Raw genomic sequence first — 24,763 nt, forward strand, 5'->3', positions numbered from 1 at the left:
GTCACTGTGTACATACATTACTAATCCTGTACTGATCCTGAGTTACATCCTGTATTATACCCCAGAGCTGCACTCACTATTCTGCTGGTGCAGTCACTGTGTACATACATTACATTACTGATCCTGAGTTACATCCTGTATTATACCCCAGAGCTGCACTCACTATTCTGCTGGTGCAGTCACTGTGTACATACATTACATTACTGATCCTGAGTTACATCCTGTATTATACTCCAGAGCTGCACTCACTATTCTGCTGGTGCAGTCACTGAGTAAATACATTACTGATCCGGAGTTACATCCTGTATTGAGCTATATTCACATTATTGTCGCATTTTTTTGGGGTGAATAAAACTAACTTCACTAACTATATACTGTAGACAAAGCTCGAATGTATTCTGCACTCTATAAATGCTGCAACAAAAAGTAAAAAATGCTGCAAAAATTGGACGTTTTGAATACAGTGTTTTACTGCCAAGAGAGATGGTTTTTGGCTGCATAGAAAAATTCAACAAAAACGCTATGTCCGAACATAGCCTTAGAGTATGTGCACGTGTTGAATATTAGCAGCAGATTTTTCTACAGCAAAATCCAGATTGCTGGCTAAAAAAAAAAAGCTGCTTAAAATGTGTGTATTTGATGAGGTTTTCCATCTGCATTTTTGACAACCAGCCAAGTTAAAGCAGAGCTTTGAGGGTTGGTATTCTCAGACTGGTAAGGGGCCATTGATATTGCCCACCCCGGAGCATAAAAACAGGAGCTTGCAGCTGCCCAGAAAAGGAGCATCTATTAGATGCAAAATTCTAGCGCTTTGTGGGGTTAATATTTGTGGGGTTGATGTCACCTTTGTATCGACAGATGATATCAAGCCCATGGCTCAGTCATGGAGAGATGTCTATAAGACACTTATCCATTACTAATCCTATAGTTACATGGTTAATAAATACACAGCAAGAATAAAGTCCTTTATTTGAAATAATGACAGACTCATTTAATGATCCTAAATTAAACCATACTCGCGTCATCACCCATTCCACTGAATCCCTCGTCTCCTGTAATAAAACAAAAAATTACCATATCCCTCACCTCTGAGTCGTTCTGTCCCACACCGTAATCCATATCTGGGGATAAACAGTTTTCAAACTGGACAGTGCCAAGAAGTGACCATCCAGACTGAGAACCACTGGGAGAATGTGCTGCTGTGAGCGCAGCATCAGTGACGAGCGGTGACATCATCGAGGTTACCGCCATAAAGGAGTAGGCAACCAGTGGTCAGGCACACCTGGACCCCCAATAAAGGTGGTTTATTACCATCTGTGCCTTCCTGATCGATGTAAAGACAGAGCTGAGCACACTAGGTCTATACAGTTTACGACGCACTGACAGTGCTTCCTCCTCCGAACCCAGCGATCACATGATTGCCAGGTGCCGATTGGAGCTGCTGGGTCATATCCATGTGAGCAACGCAGATAGGAGGCAGAATTTTCTGTTGCTGTGTCTAATATATCAGCTTCAATAAGATGTGAAATCAACAAATAAAAAATTGCTTAAAATGATGAAACGCCCCCAAAAAGGTCTGATAAGACCTTATGGGGGAACATTTAGTTAAAGGAAAGCAAAGTAATGGAAAGGAAAAAAAAAAAAAAAGAAAGGAGAGAAGAAAAAAAAAATGCAAAAAAAAAAAAAAAGAAAAAAAGAAGGGTACAGGAAAAATTCTAATTGACGGGAACAATTTAAAACTTAATAAAAAATATATATAGGAACATGTGGGAAAAAAAAAAATCACTTCTTGTTTTAGTTTACCTTTTCCATCAATATTGACAAAATAAAAAGTGGCATAAGAATTAGGCTACAAAAAGAAAACAAAAACAAAAAAAACAAAAAGACAATCACTATTTGAATAATAAAGAGGCAAAAAAAAAAAAAACGCAGATCCGAAAAACTAAATGTGTCTGGTGAAAGTTTAGGTTTGATCCTGGATTATTTCCCCGCTCAGCGACATCACCTGCCTGTGCGGGGGAACTGCAGCCAGTCCCAGAAACTTGTCCGGGAGAACGTAACATTCACCACCATCCCAAAATAGAGTAAAAGGGAAAGCTGGAATTCTCTGATATTAAAATAGAAGCGATTCACAATAATGAGGCACGATCTGAGGAAAGAGTGACTAGAATGGGAAGGAAGCGGCGGTCTGACGACAGGATGGCCGTGGTATAGCTGGCACTGTGCCAATGACGGAGCGCACAATATACTGCAATCAGATGCAGGATATATAGCGCTGACTGCTTCCTAGTATTTTGACCTCACATTTATGAAACAATTGGCATGTGGGGGAAGAGGGCAAGAACTCGGCGGTGAATGTCACTGGGGCCGCTGATGCCAGCAACAAAGAGTAATACAGTGAAAATCAAGAAGGAATAGAAGGGTCCATCTGCTTCATTTGTACACATTGTCCCGTGGAGATGGACGTTCTACTGGATGCCACAGATGAGATCAATCGACTGGTCATTTTCCCCATCATCAAGAACAGCGAGAAGCGACAAAGTCTCCGACAAAATTAATGATACCTCCAGTACATGAGATCAGACAGTGCTGGCCATGACGAAAGGACATTTACTCCTGCAAGTGGCCTGCCCAATATAAGATCTTCACCGTGAGACATCGCTGCCACCGGATACGACGTTACTATAATTACCGGCCTCAGTTCTGGGTGATTGACGCCGTGTGATACCGGCCATCCCTGGACACATCTATCCCAGCTCATTATAACATTCTGGATCAGACACAGCAGAAGTACAGCTGTCCGTCCATTAGCATTGACCGAAAATTACACCGGGAGAAAAGAAACATCAGTAACGGGCACACAGGCAAGACCCTCTTCTTTGGCCCCCCAAAAAATCTGTCGTTTAAGGAAATTTTTCACACCACACAAAGGACATCAGGGATTCCTGTTCTCTTGTCTCTATGCATATCATGATCATGCAGCAGCAGCATGGAGTACATTATACAGCAGAACTGAGTAGTGCAGCTGTGAATCCAGCTCCAAAATTAGCTAGAACACTTAGAAAGCAGTAGCGCTCCCACTCGCCTTCTCCATAGACTTCAAAAGGCAGCTGTGATCTGATCTCTCAGTGAGCTGTCGGCTCATTTTGTTTTGACCACGATGGGTTATAAGAGTTTGTCAAAGAGCACGAGAAGTTCAGGAGACAGCGAGGAAGAGAAGTCCAGGAGACAGCGAGGAAGAGAAGTCCAGTGGCTCAATAAAACAAACAGGCCATAAAAAAAGACAAACGGGGGTAAAAAAGTACGTGTTTCTGGCGTCCAGGACGCCCTTAATCATAGTATGGCAAGAATAAGAATGTCTCTTTTTAAACTAGCCAGGAACAAACACTATAAGTATTTCCTGGAGCGGCGGCTCTAGTATTAAATAAAATCTCATCTCTAGTTTTCGTTTTCACTTTATTTAACGCACCCCGAATTCCACGATTACCATAATCTCTTTCACCCGAACATATGTGTCTGGCATGAAGAAGTTCCCCATAGGGGATATCTCTAGTAATAGGTTTTGGTTGACAACTCGCAGATTACAGTGCCGTGTCACCAGAGATGCTTTCTATATAGGGATGTATGTACGTTACCACTGATGTGATCACCAACAAGACAAAGGTCCAAAAGTGCAACATGATTTGATGGCGGACTAGCCGTAAATCTCAAGTTAAAGGTGTGGTCGTTTAGACAAAAACAAATCTGGAAAAATCCAATGTATTTCCCGCCCACACCAGAAGGAGGTCGTCGATGTAGCGACCATACCAACTGATGTGGGTGGAAAAAGGATTAGCGGGATGGTAGATTAACTACTCCCACCAGGCCGCATGTAACATGGCCGGGGAGGAGGACACTAGCGTCCATTGGCGCACCACCTGTCTGCAAGACGCCACACAGCGAGCGGCCGCGTACAGACGCCACGCAGCGATAGGCCCCGTACAGACCCCACGCAGAGAGCGGCACCGTACAGACATCACGCAACGAGCGGCACCATACAGACGCCACACAGCGAGCGGCCCCGTACAAACGCCACACAGAGAGCAGTACTGTACAGAGACCACGCAACGAGCGGCCCCGTACAGAAGCCATGCAGAGAGCAGCACCATACAGACGCCAGGCAGAGAGCGGCACCGTACAGACGCCACGAAGCGAGCAGCCCCGTACAGACGCCACGAAGCGAGCGGCCCCATACAGACGCCACGAAGCGAGCAGCCCCGTACAGACGCCACGAAGCGAGCAGCCCCGTACAGACGCCACGAAGCGAGCAGCCCCGTACAGACACCACGTAGCGAGCGGCCCCGTACAGACGCCACGAAGCGAGCAGCCCCGTACAGACGCCACGAAGCGAGCAGCCCCGTACAGACGCCACGAAGCGAGCAGCCCCGTACAGACACCACGTAGCGAGCGGCCCCGTACAGACACCACGCAGCGAGCGGCCCCGTACAGACACCACGCAGCGAGCGGCCCCATACAGACACCACGCAGCGAGCGGCCCCGTACAGATGCCACGCAGCGAGCGGCACCGTACAGACGCCCCACGCAGCGAGCGGCCCCGTACAGACGCCACACAGCGAGCGGCAACATACAGAGGCCACGCAGCGAGCGGCCCCATAACCAAACTGCTTGGCAGCATTCAGGGCGCACTTTGTGGTTGGTGGTGCTATAATGGCTCGGGCAGCATTCCTGCTGGAACGTGTAGTGCCGTCATCCATCTCCTGTATCTGCGGTCCGTAGATCTGGAGCACATGCATGCGGGACATGTTGTCAGAGTAATGGTGTTTATACCTTTTGCTTTTGGTATGTTTAGTGTAACGTAATCCTAGTTTGGGCTCCGGCTCTGCGTTCTTGGAGATCTCGTGGTCTCTTATCTGCTGGCGGACAGGAGGCTGTCAGCAGAGCCGGACAGGAGGCTGTCAGCAGAGCCGGACAGTCTGTCTCCTGCTCCCACCGCTGAGACTTCAGTCTATCAGGAGGAGCGGCGGAGCCTCTGTTACTGCAGCCGCTGACGTTATTAATGGACTCTTCGCACATTGCACTTTCAGCGCTCAGTAAATCTGACTTATCAGGAGATACATTCATTACAGCCACACAGGAGATCCAGGGCGGCTGCTCGTATTCGGGGCACATAAATTGAAGGGAACACAGATTGCAGTGTGAAGACACGTAGGAGCGGATTTATGGGCCGTGGAGGCAGGATGTCTGCAGACAAAGCCAGTTCTACAGTGCTCTCTGGGGGTGACATTTATGGGGGGATCCCCTTCCCTAATGCTACACATGGGGGTCCACACTTGTACATATGACACATCAGGAACAAGTGCAGACTGACAAGACCACAAACATGCTTCTACTATCAGGGAACGCTGGGAGTTGTAGTGCCTGCAGCTGATGACCACTGGTCTACAGAAGTAACTCCACTATGAATATACAATAGAGGTCCCCACCACTGGAATTAAGGTAAAATGGTCTATCCTCTATACAAGGGTAAAGATGTTAAAGGGAGTGTGTCGGCCCAAACCGACAGTGTAAACTAAGCATACAGCATTGTACGGGATGAAGTCTCTATAATAATGTCACCTTGATCCTAATCGCTGCCTCCGTTCTGAAAAACCTGCAGGATATTCTAATATGCTAATTAGGGTGAAGAGCGCACCCCAGATGTGACCAAGACACCCACTGTACTGTTCAGCCCAACCGCCCTGAATGCTCCACCCCCCTCGCTGGTGATTGACAGGGCAGGTTTGCAGACAGAGGACACTCCATGTAACACAGTGCTGTCAATCAACAGTGAGGGAGGTGGGGCATGTAAAACCAATGGGTGGAGCAATGTCCTGTGCCTCTTGGCCACACCCAGGGTGCTCTGAAAAACCTAATTAGCATCTTTGATTATTAAAGGTCAGTTTCTGCTGAACAAAGGCAGCCATCAGAGAACTAAAAGTGCGATCGTTATACAGGGCTGAATCCACTACAAGGATATATGCTTACTTTATATTGTCAGTTCGAGCACACACACACTCCCTTCTCCGGGCTGAACAAGAATATCTGTAGTGGGGCTATGTGACTGCTGAATCTTGACACTACACTTAGTGTACACTATATTGTACAGTTTCACCTGTCTTTCACTAGGGGGACTTGTCAGGGAGTCACAAAAACACTGAACTTTAGGAAGGCAAAGTTTGACCAGCTTAGAGATGCCCTTAATCTGGTAGACTGGGACAATATCCTCAGAAATAAGAATACAGATAATAAATGGGAAATGTTTAAGAACATCCTAAATAGGCACTGTAAGCGGTTTATACCTTGTGGGAATAAAAGGACTAGAAATAGGAAAAACCCAATGTGGCTAAACAAAGAAGTAAGACAGGCAATTAACAGTAAAAAGAAAGCATTTGCACTACTAAAGCAGGATGGCACCATTGAAGCTCTAAAAAACTATAGGGAGAAAAATACTTTATCTAAAAAACTAATTAAAGCTGCCAAAAAGGAAACAGAGAAGCACATTGCAAAGGAGAGTAAAGGTACCGTCACACTTAGCGACGCTGCAGCGATACCGACAACGATCCGGATCGCTGCAGCGTCGCTGTTTGGTCGCTGGAGAGCTGTCACACAGACCGCTCTCCAGCGACCAACGATCCCGAGGTCCCCGGTAACCAGGGTAAACATCGGGTAACTAAGCGCAGGGCCGCGCTTAGTAACCCGATGTTTACCCTGGTTACCAGCGTAAAAAAACAAACAGTACATACTTACATTCAGCTGTCTGTCCCTTGCCGTCTGTTCCTGCACTGACTGCTGGCCGCAAAGTGAAAGCACAGCACAGCCACAGCGGTGAGTCACCGCTGTGTGACTCACCGCTGTGCTGTGCTTTCACTTTCACTTTGCGGCCAGCAGTCAGTGCAGGAACCAGATGGCAAGGGACAGACAGCTGAATGTAAGTATGTACTGTTTGTTTTTTTACGCTGGTAACCAGGGTAAACATCGGGTTACTAAGCGCGGCCCTGCGCTTAGTTACCCGATGTTTACCCTGGTTACCAGCGAAGACATTGCTGAATCGGTGTCACACACGCCGATTCAGCGATGTCTGCGGGGAGTCCAGCGACCAAATAAAGTTCTGGACTTTCTTCCCCGACCAGCGACAGCACAGCAGGGGCCTGATCGCTGCTGCCTGTCACACTGGACGATATCGCTAGCGAGGACGCTGCAACGTCACGGATCGCTAGCGATATCGTCTAGTGTGACGGTACCTTTAAACTAATCCCAAACTGTTCTTCAACTATATCAATAGTAAAAGAATAAAAACTGAAAATGTAGGCCCCTTAAAAAATAGTGAGGAAAGAATGGTTGTAGATGACGAGGAAAAAGCTAACATATTAAACACCTTCTTCTCCACGGTATTCACGGTGGAAAATGAAATGCTAGGTGAAATCCCAAGAAACAATGAAAACCCTATATTAAGGGTCACCAATCTAACCCAAGAAGAGGTGCGAAATCGGCTAAATAAGATTAAAATAGATAAATCTCCGGGTCCGGATGGCATACACCCACGAGTACTAAGGGAACTAAGTAATGTAATAGATAAACCATTATTTCTTATTTTTAGGGACTCTATAGCGACAGGGTCTGTTCCGCAGGATTGGCGCATAGCAAATGTGGTGCCAATATTCAAAAAGGGCTCTAAAAGTGAACCTGGAAATTATAGGCCAGTAAGTCTAACCTCTATTGTTGGTAAAATATTGGAAGGGTTTCTGAGGGATGTTATTCTGGAGTATCTCAATGAGAATAACTGTTTAACTCCATATCAGCATGGGTTTATGAGAAATCACTCCTGTCAAACCAATCTAATCAGTTTTTATGAAGAGGTAAGCTATAGGCTGGACCACGGTGAGTCATTGGACGTGGTATACAAGAGAAGATAGTATTCTGCTACAGATGGATCTGGATAAGTTGGAAACTTGGGCTGAAAGGTGGCAGATGAGGTTTAACAATGATAAATGTAAGGTTATACACATGGGAAGAGGGAATCAATATCACCATTACACACTGAACGGGAAACCACTGGGTAAATCTGACAGGGAGAAGGACTTGGGGATCCTAGTTAATGATAAACTTACCTGGAGCAGCCAGTGCCAGGCAGCAGCTGCCAAGGCAAACAGGATCATGGGGTGCATTAAAAGAGGTCTGGATACACATGATGAGAGCATTATACTGCCTCTGTACAAATCCCTAGTTAGACCGCACATGGAGTACTGTGTCCAGTTTTGGGCACCGGTGCTCAGGAAGGATATAATGGAACTAGAGAGAGTACAAAGGAGGGCAACAAAATTAATAAAGGGGATGGGAGAACTACAATACCCAGATAGATTAGCGAAATTAGGATTATTTAGTCTAGAAAAAAGACGACTGAGGGGCGATCTAATAACCATGTATAAGTATATAAGGGGACAATACAAATATCTCGCTGAGGATCTGTTTATACCAAGGAAGGTGACGGGCACAAGGGGGCATTCTTTGCGTCTGGAGGAGAGAAGGTTTTTCCACCAACATAGAAGAGGATTCTTTACTGTTAGGGCAGTGAGAATCTGGAATTGCTTGCCTGAGGAGGTGGTGATGGCGAACTCAGTCGAGGGGTTCAAGAGAGGCCTGGATGTCTTCCTGGAGCAGAACAATATTGTATCATACAATTATTAGGTTCTGTAGAAGGACGTAGATCTGGGTATTTATTATGATGGAATATAGGCTGAACTGGATGGACAAATGTCTTTTTTCGGCCTTACTAACTATGTTACTATGTATATCTCGATTTTTCCAAAGCGTCTGATACCGTGCCGCACAAGAGGTTGGTACACAAAATGAGAATGCTTGGTCTGGGGGAAAATGTGTGTAAATGGGTTAGTAACTGGCTTAGTGATAGAAAGCAGAGGGTGGTTATAAATGGTATAGTCTCTAACTGGGTCGCTGTGACCAGTGGGGTAACGCAGGGGTCAGTATTGGGACCTGTTCTCTTCAACATATTCATTAATGATCTGGTAGAAGGTTTACACAGTAAAATATCGATATTTGCAGATGATACAAAACTATGTAAAGCAGTTAATAAAAAGAGAAGATAGTATTCTGCTACAGATGGATCTGGATAAGTTGGAAACTTGGGCTGAAAGGTGGCAGATGAGGTTTAACAATGATAAATGTAAGGTTATACACATGGGAAGAAGGAATCAATGTCACCATTACACACTGAATGGGAAACCACTGGGTAAATCTGACAGGGAGAAGGACTTGGGGATCCTAGTTAATGATAAACTTACCTGGAGCAGCCAGTGCCAGGCAGCAGCTGCCAAGGCAAACAGGATCATGGGGTGCATTAAAAGAGGTCTGGATACACATGATGAGAGCATTATACTGCCTCTGTACAAATCCCTAGTTAGACCGCACATGGAGTACTGTGTCCAGTTTTGGGCACCGGTGCTCATGAAGGATATAATGGAACTAGAGAGAGTACAAAGGAGGGCAACAAAATTAATAAAGGGGATGGGAGAACTACAATACCCAGATAGATTAGCGAAATTAGGATTATTTAGTCTAGAAAAAAGACGACTGAGGGGCGATCTAATAACCATGTATAAGTATATAAGGGGACAATACAAATATCTCGCTGAGGATCTGTTTATACCAAGGAAGGTGACGGGCACAAGGGGACATTCTTTGCGTCTGGAGGAGAGAAGGTTTTTCCACCAACATAGAAGAGGATTCTTTACTGTTAGGGCAGTGAGAATCTGGAATTGCTTGCCTGAGGAGGTGGTGATGGCGAACTCAGTCGAGGGGTTCAAGAGAGGCCTGGATGTCTTCCTGGAGCAGAACAATATTGTATCATACAATTAGGTTCTGTAGAAGGACGTAGATCTGGGGATTTATTATGATGGAATATAGGCTGAACTGGATGGACAAATGTCTTTTTTCGGCCTTACTAACTATGTTACTATGTTACTATGTTACACTGTCAGCGTTGCCTAGAATGGCTGCAGAAATCCATGTTCTGTCCGGAAAACCTGGAAAAATTGGCCACACACATTGGAGTGGAGCAAATCATTCATATCCCTGTAATCATACAGCTTCTGTGTCAATCGATCCCGAGCGGTCATTCCCCCAGCATTGGCAGAGAAGCAAGAATCGATCAGTGGTGTCAGCCGTGATCATCACTCAGATCCAGAAGAACCAGCATCACATCTGACCGTGGACAGTACACCATGACCATCACTCAGATCCAGAGAACCTGCATCACATCTGACCGTGGACAGTACGCCGTGACCATCACTCAGATACAGAGAACCCGCATCAGATCTGACCGTGAACAGTACGCCGTGACCATCACTCAGATACAGAGAACCCGCGTCAGATCTGACCGTGAACAGTACGCCGTGACCATCACTCAGATCCAGAGAACCAGCGTCCCATCTGACCATGGACAGTACACCATGACCATCACTCAGATCCAGAGAACCAGCATCACATCTGACCGTGGACAGTACGCCGTGACTATCACTCAGATCCAGAGAACCAGCGTCACATCTGACCGTGGACAGTACGCCGTGACCATCGCTCAGATCCAGAGAACCTGCATCACATCTGACCATGTACAGTACGCCGTGACCATCGCTCAGATCTAGAGAGCCTGCATCACATCTGACCGTGGACAGTACGCCGTGACCATCACTCAGATCCAGAGAACCAGCGTCACATCTGACCATGGACATTATGCCGTGATCATCACTCAGATCCAGAGAACCAGCGTCACATCTGACCGTGAACAGTACGCCGTAACCATCACTCAGATCCAGAGTACCAGCGTCACATCTGACCGTGAACAGTACACTGTGACCATCACTCAGATCCAGAGAACCTGCGTCACATCTGTTAGTGAGCAGAACGCCGTGACCATCACTGAGATCCAGAAGAACCAGCATCACATCTGACCGTGGACAGTACACTGTGACCATCACTCAGATCCAGAAGAACCAGCATCACAGAAGAACCAGCATCACATCTGACCGTGGACAGTACCCCGTGACCATCACTCAGATCCAGAAGAACCAGCATCACATCTGACCGTGGACAGTACCCCGTGACCATCACTCAGATCCAAAAGAACCAGCCTCACATCTGACCGTGGACAGTACCCCGTGACCATCACTCAGATCCAGAAGAACCAGCGTCACATCTGACCATGACCAGTACACCATGACCATCACTCAGATCCAGAAGTCCCTTCATCACATCTGACCGTGGACAGTACGCCATGACCATCACTCAGACCCAGAGAACCTGCGTCACACTGACAGTGGACAGTACACCGTGACCATCACACATCTAGAAGAACCAGCATCACATCTGACCGTGGCCAGTACACCGTGACCATCACTCAGACCCAGAAGACCCTGCGTCACATCTGACAGTGGACAGTACGCCATGATCATTACTTACAGAAGAGGAACCTCTACAATCAGATGAATGAGACACAACAGCAGCTCTTCCAGAAGGTCTTCTATGTCCGACTCTGCAAAAGAAACAGAAGGGACAAAATGACAATTTACTAGCGTCAGTAATTTTTGGAACCATAGAAATAGAGGAGCTGCCCCCCACGTGTCACAGCTATATTGGGGCATATACCCCTCAAGGGGCTCCGGAAATAATTTTTACGATTCACAGTTCTCTCCACGCACCGGAGTACAGCCACAATGTCCATAGCCATAAGGAGTACAGGCGATTTGGAATCAAACTCATCATTGTTGGGGTCCAGCTCAGCGATCACATCCACCACTCGGGACTCTACTTACAGGGATTACGAGAATTTACGAGGACCCCGAGAGACATGTAATATGCAAATGTATACATAGGAATAAAACTACCATCAGGCTATGTTCACACCTTGCATTTTTGTTCCATTTTGTTCTGCAAGCAAAACCTTCTCTATTGGCAGTGAAGAAGCGGCTAACAAAAAGCGGGTTTTGTTACGTTTTCCAGGATCCCAAACTTCAGCTTTGCTTCCACTACAGAAGCATGAACACTGGTCACCAATGAAAGACATATGTGAAACCATCAATTTTTGGAAGGGAAAAAAAAAAAAAAAAAAGTGGGAATCTGATCAAATTATTAAGTGGAAAAAAAAATGTTATCTGAAAAAATAGTGACTAATCAAAACAAAAAAGTTCACATGAGTTCATTAAAAAATACAGAGTTACAAATGTAACAGCGGGGGAGGTGAATTGGTCGGGAATAGTTGGAGTCTGTAGGACGCTGTTTACTTTTATACTTTGGTCGGCCCTTGAGTTGATCAGGTATTGTTCAATCTCACCCCTTGGTCGGCCAATGTTTACTTTAATTGCTACGCTCATGTGAGGAGACAAATACGTTATGGTTGAAACCTGGGAAAAAAATCACAAATGGTTTTCACATACTGGGGTAGATGCTTTTTTTTAATTTAAAAACACATTAAAACCTAATACCTGCGCTCTTTTGATGCGTTTTTGCACTTCTTGCTTACTATGGTTGAAAAAAATGCTGCAAAACCGCTAACAGAAATGACATGCTGTAGTTTTTCAAAAACGCAGTTTTGAAATTCAGTCAGAAAAAAACCCAAGATTTCTGAAATCTCACAGTTTTTGCAAGTACAGTACTGCAAAACGCAACTTTTAATTAGAAGACATTTGCATAGAAAGCGCAGCAAAAATGCATTGTGTGAACATAGCCTTATAGTAGTTATATTCTTGTACATGGGGGGCATTATTAATCTATGTTCACACGTTGCGCTTTTGCTGCATTTTTTTTTTCTGCAAGCTGTACATGCTGATAAAGCTTGGTGCCCCCAAAAAACCATGATGCAACTTCCTTAAGGTTTAGGGTATGTGCACACGTTGCGGAATGGTGTGGGGATTTTTCCGCACTGAATTTAGTAAATCCGCAGGAAATCCGCACTGCGGAATTATCGCGGTTTTTCAGTAGTTTTTGTGCGGATTCCACCTGCGGCAGGCATAAACCGCTGCGGAATCCGCACAAAGATTGGACATGCTGCGGAATAAACGCTTTTTTTCCGCAGCATGTGCACTGCGGATTTTGTTTTCCATAGGTTTACATGGTACTGTAAACTCAAGGAAAACTGCTGCAAATCCGCTGCAGATCCGCAGCAAAATCCGCAGAGTGTGCATATACCCTTATGCACAAAAAAAGCAGCAAAAACTGATACCTGCATTGTTTGCTGCATTTTTGCACTTACCCACTATTTCCTATGGATTAGAAAATGCTGCAAATACGCAAAAATAAAAGCTGAAAGAAGGGATATGCTGCAGTATTAAAGACGCAGCATTTTTCCAATTCAGTCAGGAAAAAAAAACTGCATGAGATTTCTGGAATATCAGACGACTTTCCTACTACTACAAAACGAAGCTTAAAATTTGGATAATAATCTTTATTTACATAGCGCCAACATATTCCACAGTGCTTTAAAATGCAGATGCACAAAAACTGCAGCAAGAAAAGCTGCAAAAACACGTGAGAACATAGCCTAATACTGCCCCTATGTACAAGAATATAACTACTATAATACTGCCCCTATGTACAAGAATATAACTACTATAATACTGCTCCTATGTACAAGAATATAACTACTATAATACTGCCACTATGTACAAGAATATAACTACTATAATACTGCCACTATGTACAAGAATATAACTACTATAATACTGCTCCTATGTACAAGAATATAACTGCTATAATACTGCTCCTATGTACAAGAATATAACTACTATAATACTGCTCCTATGTACAAGAATATAACTACTATAATACTGCTCCTATGTACAAGAATATAACTACTATAATACTGCCCCTATGTACAAGAATATAACTACTATAATACTGCCCCTATGTACAAGAATATAACTACTATAATACTGCTCCTATGCACAAGAATATAACTACTATAATACTGCCCCTATGTACAAGAATATAACTACTATAATACTGCCCCTATGTACAAGAATATAACTAATATAATACTGCTCCTATGTACAAGAATATAACTACTATAATAGTGCTCCTATGCACAAGAATATAACTACTATAATACTGCTCCTATGTACAAGAATATGACTGCTATAATACTGCTCCTATGTACAAGAATATAACTACTATAATACTGCTCCTATGTACAAGAATATAACTACTATAATACTGCTCCTATGTACAAGAATATAACTACTATAATACTGCCCCTATGTACAAGAATATAACTACTATAATACTGCCCCTATGTACAAGAATATAACTACTATAATACTGCTCCTATGTACAAGAATATAACTACTATAATACTGCCCCTATGTACAAGAATATAACTACTATAATACTGCCTCCTATGTACAAGAATATAACTACTATAATACTGCTCCTATGTACAAGAATATAACTACTATAATACTGCTCCTATGTATAAGAATACAACTACTATAATACTGCTCCTATATACAAGAATATAACTACTATAATACTGCTCCCCACAGATAGAAATATGGATAATGAGGCAGATGAAGCAGCATTAGTTTTTCCTCTGGGTTATTGGCAGGTAAGCCCGGGTTATTCCGTCATATGGTGCGGTGCTCGGTGCCAGGATCCCCGGCGTCAGTACAATTACAAGTGCTTCTATTTAATATCTACATTTCCATTAGTGGATGGGACTGGTGTCAGCTACTTAGCAGGAGATCAATGTGTGCCGTGGACACAGATGGAGCATTGAGCGGCGGCCGCTCCTGACACATCTCTGTGTCTTACGATGTAATCCAGTCACACTTTCTGTAGGATTCAGCTGCAGCCGGAGAGTTTTCCATTCTCCGCTCATCGTCCCCTGACCTCGAGTGCCATCTTCCTCTCCTTCTGCCAGGCATTTTTGTGGCAGGGAGCTGGCAGGGCCTCTGTGCTCTGCAGCCGCCTGTGTACCTGGGGCAGCCTCTGCTGCTGTCAAGACTGAGGAGGAATTAGGAGAGAGGATTCTCCCTGGGGAGTGAGAGGGAGGTAAGGAAAACACCAGCACTGCAGGGAGAGGGCTTTCCGAATGCTCGTAATTCTTCAATGGCTTAAGGAACAAAAAAAAACAAAAAAACACAGGGAAAAATTTTTTCCCAAGTTTTGATATTAGCAATGCAGAACATGGAGAAGATAGGTGCCCGTGATCACTGCCACAGTGACTGCATGGCCTGGAGTCACTGGTCAGAGGCCACACAACCCAGGGGTGAGACGACGAGCAGCAAAGCCCACGACATCCCCAACAATCTGACACCGGGCCGACATAACCAGCAACACAAAAAACTAAAATAAATAAATATCTCACAAATTTTCACACCGGCCACTAGGCCCAATATCGGATTTCTTTTTTCAGCAGCCACATAGCCTGGCTCAGATGTCAGTGTACAGGAGGAGGAGGAGGTGAGCTGTGACATCACCTATTGTGAATGGTGGATTATGTGTTATCTACTGTATATAGAGGTGTTATCAGTCATTGTACAGGAGGAGGAGGTGAGCTGTGATATCACCTATTGTGAATGGTGGATCCTGTGTTATCTACTGTATATAGAGAAGCTATCAGTCATTGTACAGGAGGAGGTGAGCTGTGACATCACCTATTGTGAATGGTGGATCCTGTGTTATCTACTGTATATAGAGGTGTTATCAGTCATTGTACAGGAGGAGGTGGTGAGCTGTGATATCACCTATTGTGAATGGTGGATCCTGTGTTACCTACTGTATATAGAGGTGTTATCAGTCATTGTACAGGAGGAGGAGGTGAGCTGTGACATCACCTATTGTGAATGGTGGATCCTGTGTTATCTACTGTATATAGAGGTGTTATCAGTCATTGTACAGGAGGAGGAGGTGGTGAGTTGTGACATCACCTATTGTGAATGGTGGATCCTGTGTTATCTACTGTATATAGAGGTGTTATCAGTCATTGTACAGGAGGGGGAGAAGGTGAGCTGTGACATCACCTATTGTGAATGGTGGATCCTGTGTTATCTACTGTATATAGAGGTGATATCAGTCATTGTACAGGAGGAGGAGGTGGTGAGTTGTGACATCACCTATTGTGAATGGTGGATCCTGTGTTATCTACTGTATATAGAGGTGTTATCAGTCATTGTACAGGAGGGGGAGAAGGTGAGCTGTGACATCACCTATTGTGAATGGTGGATCCTGTGTTATCTACTGTATATAGAGGTGATATCAGTCATTGTACAGGAGGAGGAGGTGAGCTGTGACATCACCTATTGTGAATGGTGGATCCTGTGTTATCTACTGTATATAGAGGTGTTATCAGTCATTGTACAGGAGGAGAAGGTGGTGAGCTGTGACCACCTATTGTGAATGGTGGATCCTGTGTTATCTACTGTATATAGAGGAGCTATCAGTCATTGTACAGGAGGAGGAAGTGAGCTGTGATATCACATATTGTGAATGGTGGATCCTGTGTTATCTACTGTATATAGAGGTGATATCAGTCATTGTACAGGAGGAGAAGGTGGTGAGTTGTGACATCACCTATTGTGAATGGTGGATCCTGTGTTATCTACTGTATATAGAGGTGTTATCAGTCATTGTACAGGAGGGGGAGAAGGTGAGCTGTGACATCACCTATTGTGAATGGTGGATCCTGTGTTATCTACTGTATATAGAGGTGATATCAGTCATTGTACAGGAGGAGGAGGTGAGCTGTGACATCACCTATTGTGAATGGTGGATCCTGTGTTATCTACTGTATATAGAGGTGATATCAGTCATTGTACAGGAGGAGAAGGTGGTGAGTTGTGACATCACCTATTGTGAATGGTGGATCCTGTGTTATCTACTGTATATAGAGGTGTTATCAGTCATTGTACAGGAGGGGGAGAAGGTGAGCTGTGACATCACCTATTGTGAATGGTGGATCCTGTGTTATCTACTGTATATAGAGGTGATATCAGTCATTGTACAGGAGGAGGAGGTGAGCTGTGACATCACCTATTGTGAATGGTGGATCCTGTGTTATCTACTGTATATAGGAGGTGTTATCAGTCATTGTACAGGAGGAGAAGGTGGTGAGCTGTGACCACCTATTGTGAATGGTGGATCCTGTGTTATCTACTGTATATAGAGGAGCTATCAGTCATTGTACAGGAGGAGGAAGTGAGCTGTGATATCACATATTGTGAATGGTGGATCCTGTGTTATCTACTGTATATAGAGGTGTTATCAGTCATTGTTTTTTATGTTTGGTGTGGAATTATATCCAATTTGTGTTTTTTCATTTAAGACAAATTAAATGTAGATAATACAAAATAATTTGTGTTTGCAATCATTTTCAGGAAGAAACTGAGCATTAGCTGACAGAATTGCAGGGGCATCAATACTTTTGGCCATGAGAGAGTGAGAGTGTGTGTGTGTGTGTGTGTGTGTGTGTGTGTGTGTGTGTGTGTGTGTGTGTGTGTATGTGTATGTATATGTGTGTGCGTATATATATATATATATATATATATATATATATATATATATATATATTATCTGCCTTTGACATTTTATTTATTCTCGGCCCTAATCACTAACACTTTCTTATTTATATCTAGTAGTTGGTTTCACTTTTCCCTAGCTTCACCGCCTATAGTGCGATGGGATTTTATTCATATGCCTCTTGTATATGCTCCACTGTATTATTTTAGTATTTATGACCATTTGTATTTTTCTATTAACCCCTTAGCGACCGCCGATACGCCTTTTAACGGCGGCCGCTAAGGGTACTTAAACCACAGCGCCGTTAATTAACGGCGCTGTGGAAAAAGTAAATAGCGCCCCCCAGAGTCGGATTTTCTCCGGGGTCTCGGCTGCCGGGGGTAGCCGAGACCCCAGAGAACATGATTCGGGGGGGTTTTAATCCACCCCGCATTTGCGATCGCCGGTAATTTACCGTTTACCGGCGATTGCAAAAAAAACAAAAAAACGCGATCTCTTTTTAATTTCTCTGTCCTCCGATGTGATCGCACATCGGAGGACAGAGAAAAGGGGTCCCAGGTAGCCCCCCAATACTCACCTATCTTCCCCGATGCTCGTGTCTCCCGGTGGGCGCCGCCATCTTCAAAATGGCGGGCGCATGCGCAGTGCGCCCGCCGGCCGGCCCCGCGAGAATCTTTGGGGTCTCGGCTGCCGGGGGTAGCCGAGACCCCAATGAGCATGATCGGGGTCGGTTTTACCGACCCCTGTTTTGCGATTGCCGGTAATTAACTGTTTACTGGCGACCGCAAAAAAAAAAAAAATACAGTGTAATTTTCTGTCCTCTGATGTGATCGCACATCAGAGGACAGAGAAATAGGGGGATTCGGGGACCCTACAATACTCACCTGTGTCCCTGGATCCTCTTGCTGCTCCTCCTGGCCGCCGGCAGAAGAAAATGGCGGGCGCATGCGCAGTGCGCCCGCCATCTGTCTCCATCTGCCGGCCGGCAGGAGAACAGCAGTTGGGGCTAAAATTAGGGTTAGGGGTAGGGTTAGGGGTAGGGCTAGGGTTAGGGTTAGGGGTAGGGCTAGGGTTAGGGGTAGGGCTAGGGTTAGGGCTAGGGTTAGGGCTAGGGTTAGGGCTAGGTTTAGGGCTAGGGTTAGGGCTAGGGTTAGGGCTAGGGTTAGGGCTAGGGTTAGGGCTAGGGTTAGGGCTAGGGGTAGGGCTAGGGTTAGGGGTAGGGCTAGGGCTAAATTTAGGGTTAGGGCTAAATTTAGGGTTAGGCTTCTTTCACACTTACGTCGGTACGGGGCCGTCGCAATGTGTCGGCCCGACATACCAACGCACGTTGTGAAAATTGTGCACAACGTGGGCAGCAGCTGTAGTTTTTCAACGCATCCGCTGCCCAATCTATGTCCTGGGGAGGAGGGGGCGGAGTTACGGCCACGCATGCGCGGTCAGAAATGGCCGACGGTCCGCCAAAACACAACTGATCCAGTGCACGACGGACGTGACGTGTGGCCATCCGTCACGATCCGTCGGCAATACAAGTCTATGGGCAAAAAACGCATCCTGCGGGCACATTTGCAGGATCCGTTTCTTGTCCAAAACGACGGATTGCGACGGAATGCCAAACGACGCAAGTGTGAAAGTAGCCTTAGGGCTAGGGTTAGGGTTGGGGCTAAAGTTAGGGCTAGGGTTGGGGCTAAAGTTAGGGTTAGAGCTGGGATTAGGGTTAGGGTTTGGATTAGGGTTGGTATTAGGGTTAGGGTTGGCATTAGGGTTACGCTTGGGATTAGGGTTAGATTTGGGATTAGGGTTAAGGTTAGGGTTGTGATTAGGGGTGTATTGGGATTAGGGTTAGGTTTGAGGTTAGGGTTGAGATTAGGATTAGGGGTGTGTTGGATTTAGGGTTTTGATTAGGGTTATGGTTAGGGTTGACATTAGGGTTGTTTTGGGGTAAGGGTTGTGATTATGGTTAGGGTTAGTGATTAGGATTATGGATCAGGTTGGGATTAGGGTTAGGGGTGTGTTGGGGTTAGGGTTGGAGCTAGAATTGGGGGGTTTCCACTGTTTAGGTACATCAGGGGGTCTTTAAACACGACAGCCAATTTTGCGCTCAAAAAGTCAAATGGTGCTCCCTCCCTTCTGAGCTCTGCCGTGCGCCCAAACAGTGGGTTACCCCCACATATGGGGCATCAGCGTACTCGGGATAAATTGGACAACAACTTCTGGGGTCCAATTTCTCCTGTTACCCTTGTGAAAATAAAAACTTGGGGGCTACAATATCTTTTTTGTGAAAAAAAAAATATTTTTTATTTTCACGACTCTGCATTCTAAACTTCTGTGAAGCACTTGAGCATTCAAAGTTCTCACCACACATCTAGATAAGTTCCTTGGGGGGTCTAGTTTCCAAAATGGGGTCACTTGTGGGGGGTTTCTACTGTTTAGGCACATCAGGGGCTCTCTAAACGCGACATGGCGTCCAATCTCAATTCCAGCCAATTCTACATTGAAAAAGTAAAACGGCGCTCCTTCACTTCCAAGCTCTGCGGTGCGCCCAAAAAGTGGTTTACCCTCACATATGGGGTATCGACGTATTCAGGAGAAATCGCACAACAACTTTTGTGGTCTAATTTCTCCTGTTACCCTTTGTGAAAATAAGAATTTGTGGGCGAAAAGATCATTTTTGTGTAAACAAAAGCGATTTTTTATTTTCACGGCTCTACGTTATAAGCTTCTGTAAAGCACTTGGGGGTTCAAATTGCTCACCACACATCTAGATAAGTTCCTTAAGGGGTCTAGTTTCCAAAATGGGGTCAGTTGTGGGGAGTTTCCACTGTTTAGGCACATCAGGGGCTCTCTAAACGTGACATGGCGTCCGATCTCAATTCCAGCCAATTCTGCATTGAAAAAGTCAAACGGCGTTCCTTCACTTCTAAGTTCTGCGGTGCGCCCAAAAAGTGGTTTACCCCCACATATGGGGTATTGGCGTATTCAGGAGAAATTGCATAACAAAATTTATGGTTACATTTCTGTTTTTACACTTGTGAAAATAAAAAAAATGGTTCTGAATTAAGATGTTTGCAAAAAAAAGTTAAATGTTCATTTTTTCCTTCCACATTGTTTCAGTTCCTGTGAAGCACGTAAAGGGTTAATAAACTTCTTGAATGTGGTTTTGAGAACCTTGAGGGGTGTAGTTTTTAGAATGGTGTCACACTTCATTATTTTCTATCATATAGACCCCTCAAAATGACTTCAAATGTGATGTGGTCCCTAAAAAAAAAAATGGTGTTGTAAAAATGAGAAATTGCTGGTCAACTTTTAACCCTTATAACTCCCTAACAAAAAAAAATTTTGTTTCCAAAATTGTGCTGATGTAAAGTAGACATGTGGGAAATGTTATTTATTAACTATTTTTCGTGACATATCTCTCTGATTTAAGCGCATAAAAATACAAAGTTTAAAAATTGCAAATATTTAAAAATTTTCGCCATATTTCCGTTTTTTTTCATAAATAATCGCAAGTAATATCGAAGAAATGTTACCACTAACATGAAGTACAATATGTCACGAAAAAACAATCTCAGAATCACTGGGATCCGTTGAAGCGTTCCAGAGTTATAACCTCATAAAGTGACAGTGGTCAGAATTTCAAAAATTGGCCCGGTCATTAAGTACCAAATTGGCTCTGTCACTAAGGGGTTAAGGTACTTACCTACTGCACTAGCAAATGTCTACGCATTGGGGCTATATTACTTCTTATATTTTAGCACTTTGCACTTTAGTGTGATTTGATTTATTGATTTCTTTCTGTCTGTCCTCCTGTCTGTCACGGATATTCATTGGTCGTGGCCTCTGTCTGTCATGGAACTCCAAGTCGCTGACTGGTCGCAGCAAAACAGCCACGACCAATCAGCGACGGGCGCAGTCCGGAAGAAAATGGCCGCTCCTTCCTCCCTGCTGTCAGTGCCCGTCGTCCGCATACTCCCCTCCGGTCAGCGCTCACACAGGGTTAATGGCAGCGTTGACCGCGGTGTAACGCACTTAGTTAACGCTGCTATTAACCCTGTGTGACCAACTTTTTACTATTCATGCGGCCTATGCAGCATCAATAGTAAAAAGATCTAATGTTAAAAATAATTAAAAAATCGTTATATACTCACCCTCCGTCGGCCCCTCGGATCCACAACAGGCCTTTCCCGCTCCTCGCGATGCTCCGGTAACCTGTCCATGCTGCGATCTCGCAAGATGATGATGTAGCGATCTCGCGAGACCGCTACGTCATCATCTCGCGAGACAGCAATGCACTCTTGGGACCGGAGCGCGCGAGGACTGGTAACCGGCCGCTTCGATCGGGAGGCTCCAGAAGGTGAGTATGTAACTGTTTATTTTATTTTTTTTTTTACAGGGATATGGTGCATACTACGTGGCTGGGCAATATACTACGTGGCTGGGCAATATACTATGTGGCTCTGTGCTGTGTACTACGTGGACATGCTTATTCTAGAATACCCGATGCGTTAGAATCGGGCCACCATCTAGTATATATATAGATTGTAGATCTATGTAGATTGTGAGCCCTCGCGGGCAGGGTCCTCTCTCCTCCTGTACCAGTTGTGACTTGTATTTTTCAAGATTATTGTACTTGTTTTATTATGTATACCCCTCCTCACATGTAAAGCGCCATGGAATAAATGGCGCTATAATAATAAATAATAATAATAATAATAATAATAAATATATATATATATATATATATATATATATATATATATATATATATACAATGGCTATTTTTTGATCATTTCTGCAATACTGTGTTCTTGTACGTGGTACTAGGATATTCCTCTGTGACCTTTTGTGTCTTTCTATATATATCTATGATTGCAGTTTCATTATGGCTTTTTAAAGAAAAATTTTGTTCTAATAAAAAAATATAGTATTTTACTCAGCTCTAGTGTCCAATCTCTTTGGGTTTCTTCACTAGTTACAGTAGTAATGTCGTTCTTACCGGTTCCCCCCGTTTTCTATATCTGGGGGTCTGCTCATCATATCCCCTCTACTCCTATCCTGCAAATCTATGAGGCTTCTACAACTGCAGATCAGAAGTCCCTGTGATGATGGCAACCACCCAGCTTTCCCCAGAGTCAGAACGGCTGCATTCCCAGGTCAGCCCCCACCAGCCGGCCTCGGGCCGCTATAGACAGGGCGTCCTTCCTGATAAGCCCCGCGCTGAGACGTCTTATGGTGATATCATTCCTGGGCGCCAAGTAGGAAAGAAACACTTGATCGGGATGTAGGGAAATGAATAAAAGCAAAACAGAACAATCCGCGGCCGGACAGGAAAGCAAACATATCCCGAGTCCCGAAATGAGATCGGGGACGGAGAGTCCTTACTGCCCGGTGTGTATTGTGCTCCGCACAATGGGGGCGCCCCCCGCGCTCCACGTACTTCCTCCACAATACCAGCGGCTGGAGCCGGGGCGGCCGAGCGGGGCCAGCACCACCAGAGATTAGCTCATTCCCTGCAGGTTCGGACACAGGGCTCGACTCCCCCTCTGTCTGGAGACCGGCCGTGAAGATGAAGTCACAAGACCAGGCCGACCAGAATCATCATCACAAGGTTCTCCGGGATCAGCAGCTAGGTGCTAAATAAAGGGTTAATACCAACAGTAAAAGTTATTGGCTATCCACAGCAAAGGTGACAAGTTTGTAACCGGTCAGGACCCCCACAACCTCTAGGACCCCCAGAAACCTATCAACAGATCTGTTAAATGCTCAGTAGTTGTAGCCGCACCAGTACTGCCAAAAAGCCAAGCACAGCGCTCCGCTGTCTCCAGCAGTCACACGTATGGCCCGGAGAACAGGTCACCTTTAATACTGGTAAAAGCCCTTTAAGAGTTAACCTCATAAGTACCAAGAGTCGTTAGTTTATGGGGACAGCTCCTGGTCTTAGATCTGACGCCATTGTAAACATAATGAAGGGGGAGGAATGTGAGTATCTGTCTATGAGGATCTACTGTGATGGCGGACATAGCCTTAAGGTACCTTCACACTAAACGACGCTGCAGCGATCCAGACAACGATCCGGATCGCTGCAGCATCGCTGTTTGGTCGCTGGAGAGCTGTCACACAGACCGCTCTCCAGCGACCAACGATGCCGGTAACCAGGGTAAACATCGGGTTACTAAGCGCAGGGCCGCGCTTAGTAACCCGATGTTTACCCTGGTTACCATCCTAAAAGTAAAAAAAACAAACGCTTCATACTTACCTTCCCCTGTCTGTCCCCGGCGCCAGGGACAGACAGCGGAAGGTAAGTATGAAGCGTTTGTTTTTTTTTCTTTTAGGATGGTAACCAGGGTAAACATCGGGTTACTAAGCGCGGCCCTGCGCTTAGTAACCCGATGTTTACCCTGGTTACCAGCGAAGACATCGCTGAATCGGCGTCACACACGCCGATTCAGCGATGTCAGCGGGAGAGCCAGCGACCAAATAAAGTTCTGGCCTTCTAGCCCCGACCAGCGACATCACAGCAGGATTCTGATCGCTGCTGCCTGTCACACTGAACGATATCGCTAGCCAGGACGCTGCAACGTCACGGATCGCTAGCGATATCGTTTAGTGTGAAGGTACCTTTACATTGTGTTATGTACCTGCCCCCGCAGTGCATGGCTGCACATTTACCCTGGTTGTAACCCTGTCTATCCAGATCTGTGTATTTTCACCAATAAAGTTGTTTTGCATTTATATATTTGGACTTTGAGATTGCATTTTGTTGGTTTTCCTCCTCCTTGATTTTGGTAATGAGCACTCCGTCCATATTTTAGTCCATGATCTATATGTCTTGGGTTATGTACATGTGTATACGCGGACATGTTACTCTGATTATTTGGCCACTACATCTCTTGATGTAGTAACGCCAGTCATTTATTTCTATCATTATGCCATTGTAAGCACACAGCGTGGGAACTAAAGCCCTCACAATCCAGCAGGAGCAGGTCGGGGAGAAGACAGGAGCAGGATATTATCGCCTGGGGCTTCACTATTGCTGTATACAACGTCTGCCGGACCCACACACCAAAGGACCGCCGGGGGATCGCCCGACAAAACGGAGCCTAGCAGACCCCCCAATCAGCTCTGCAGGGAAAACTAGCAGACCCCCCCCCCCTACTCAGCTCTACTGGGGAAACTAGCAGACCCCCCCCCTAATCAGCTCTAC

The 24,763-nt window shown here is 45.1% G+C and overlaps 1 protein-coding gene across 6 annotated transcripts in view; it reads right to left on the bottom strand.

The window, feature by feature from the left end:
- Nucleotides 1-24,763, bottom strand: part of DYM (dymeclin) — a 328,401-nt gene that overhangs the window by 249,126 nt on the left and 54,512 nt on the right. For all 6 annotated transcript variants that reach the window (XM_069746704.1, XM_069746678.1, XM_069746713.1 and 3 more), the window contains exon 6: nucleotides 11,512-11,584. In XM_069746704.1, the coding sequence (XP_069602805.1) occupies nucleotides 11,512-11,584 (73 nt within the window). The remainder of the gene's footprint in view (nucleotides 1-11,511; nucleotides 11,585-24,763) is intronic.

This window comes from Ranitomeya imitator, chromosome 1 (genome assembly GCF_032444005.1).
Source record: "Ranitomeya imitator isolate aRanImi1 chromosome 1, aRanImi1.pri, whole genome shotgun sequence".
NCBI classification, from domain to species: domain Eukaryota; kingdom Metazoa; phylum Chordata; class Amphibia; order Anura; family Dendrobatidae; genus Ranitomeya; species Ranitomeya imitator.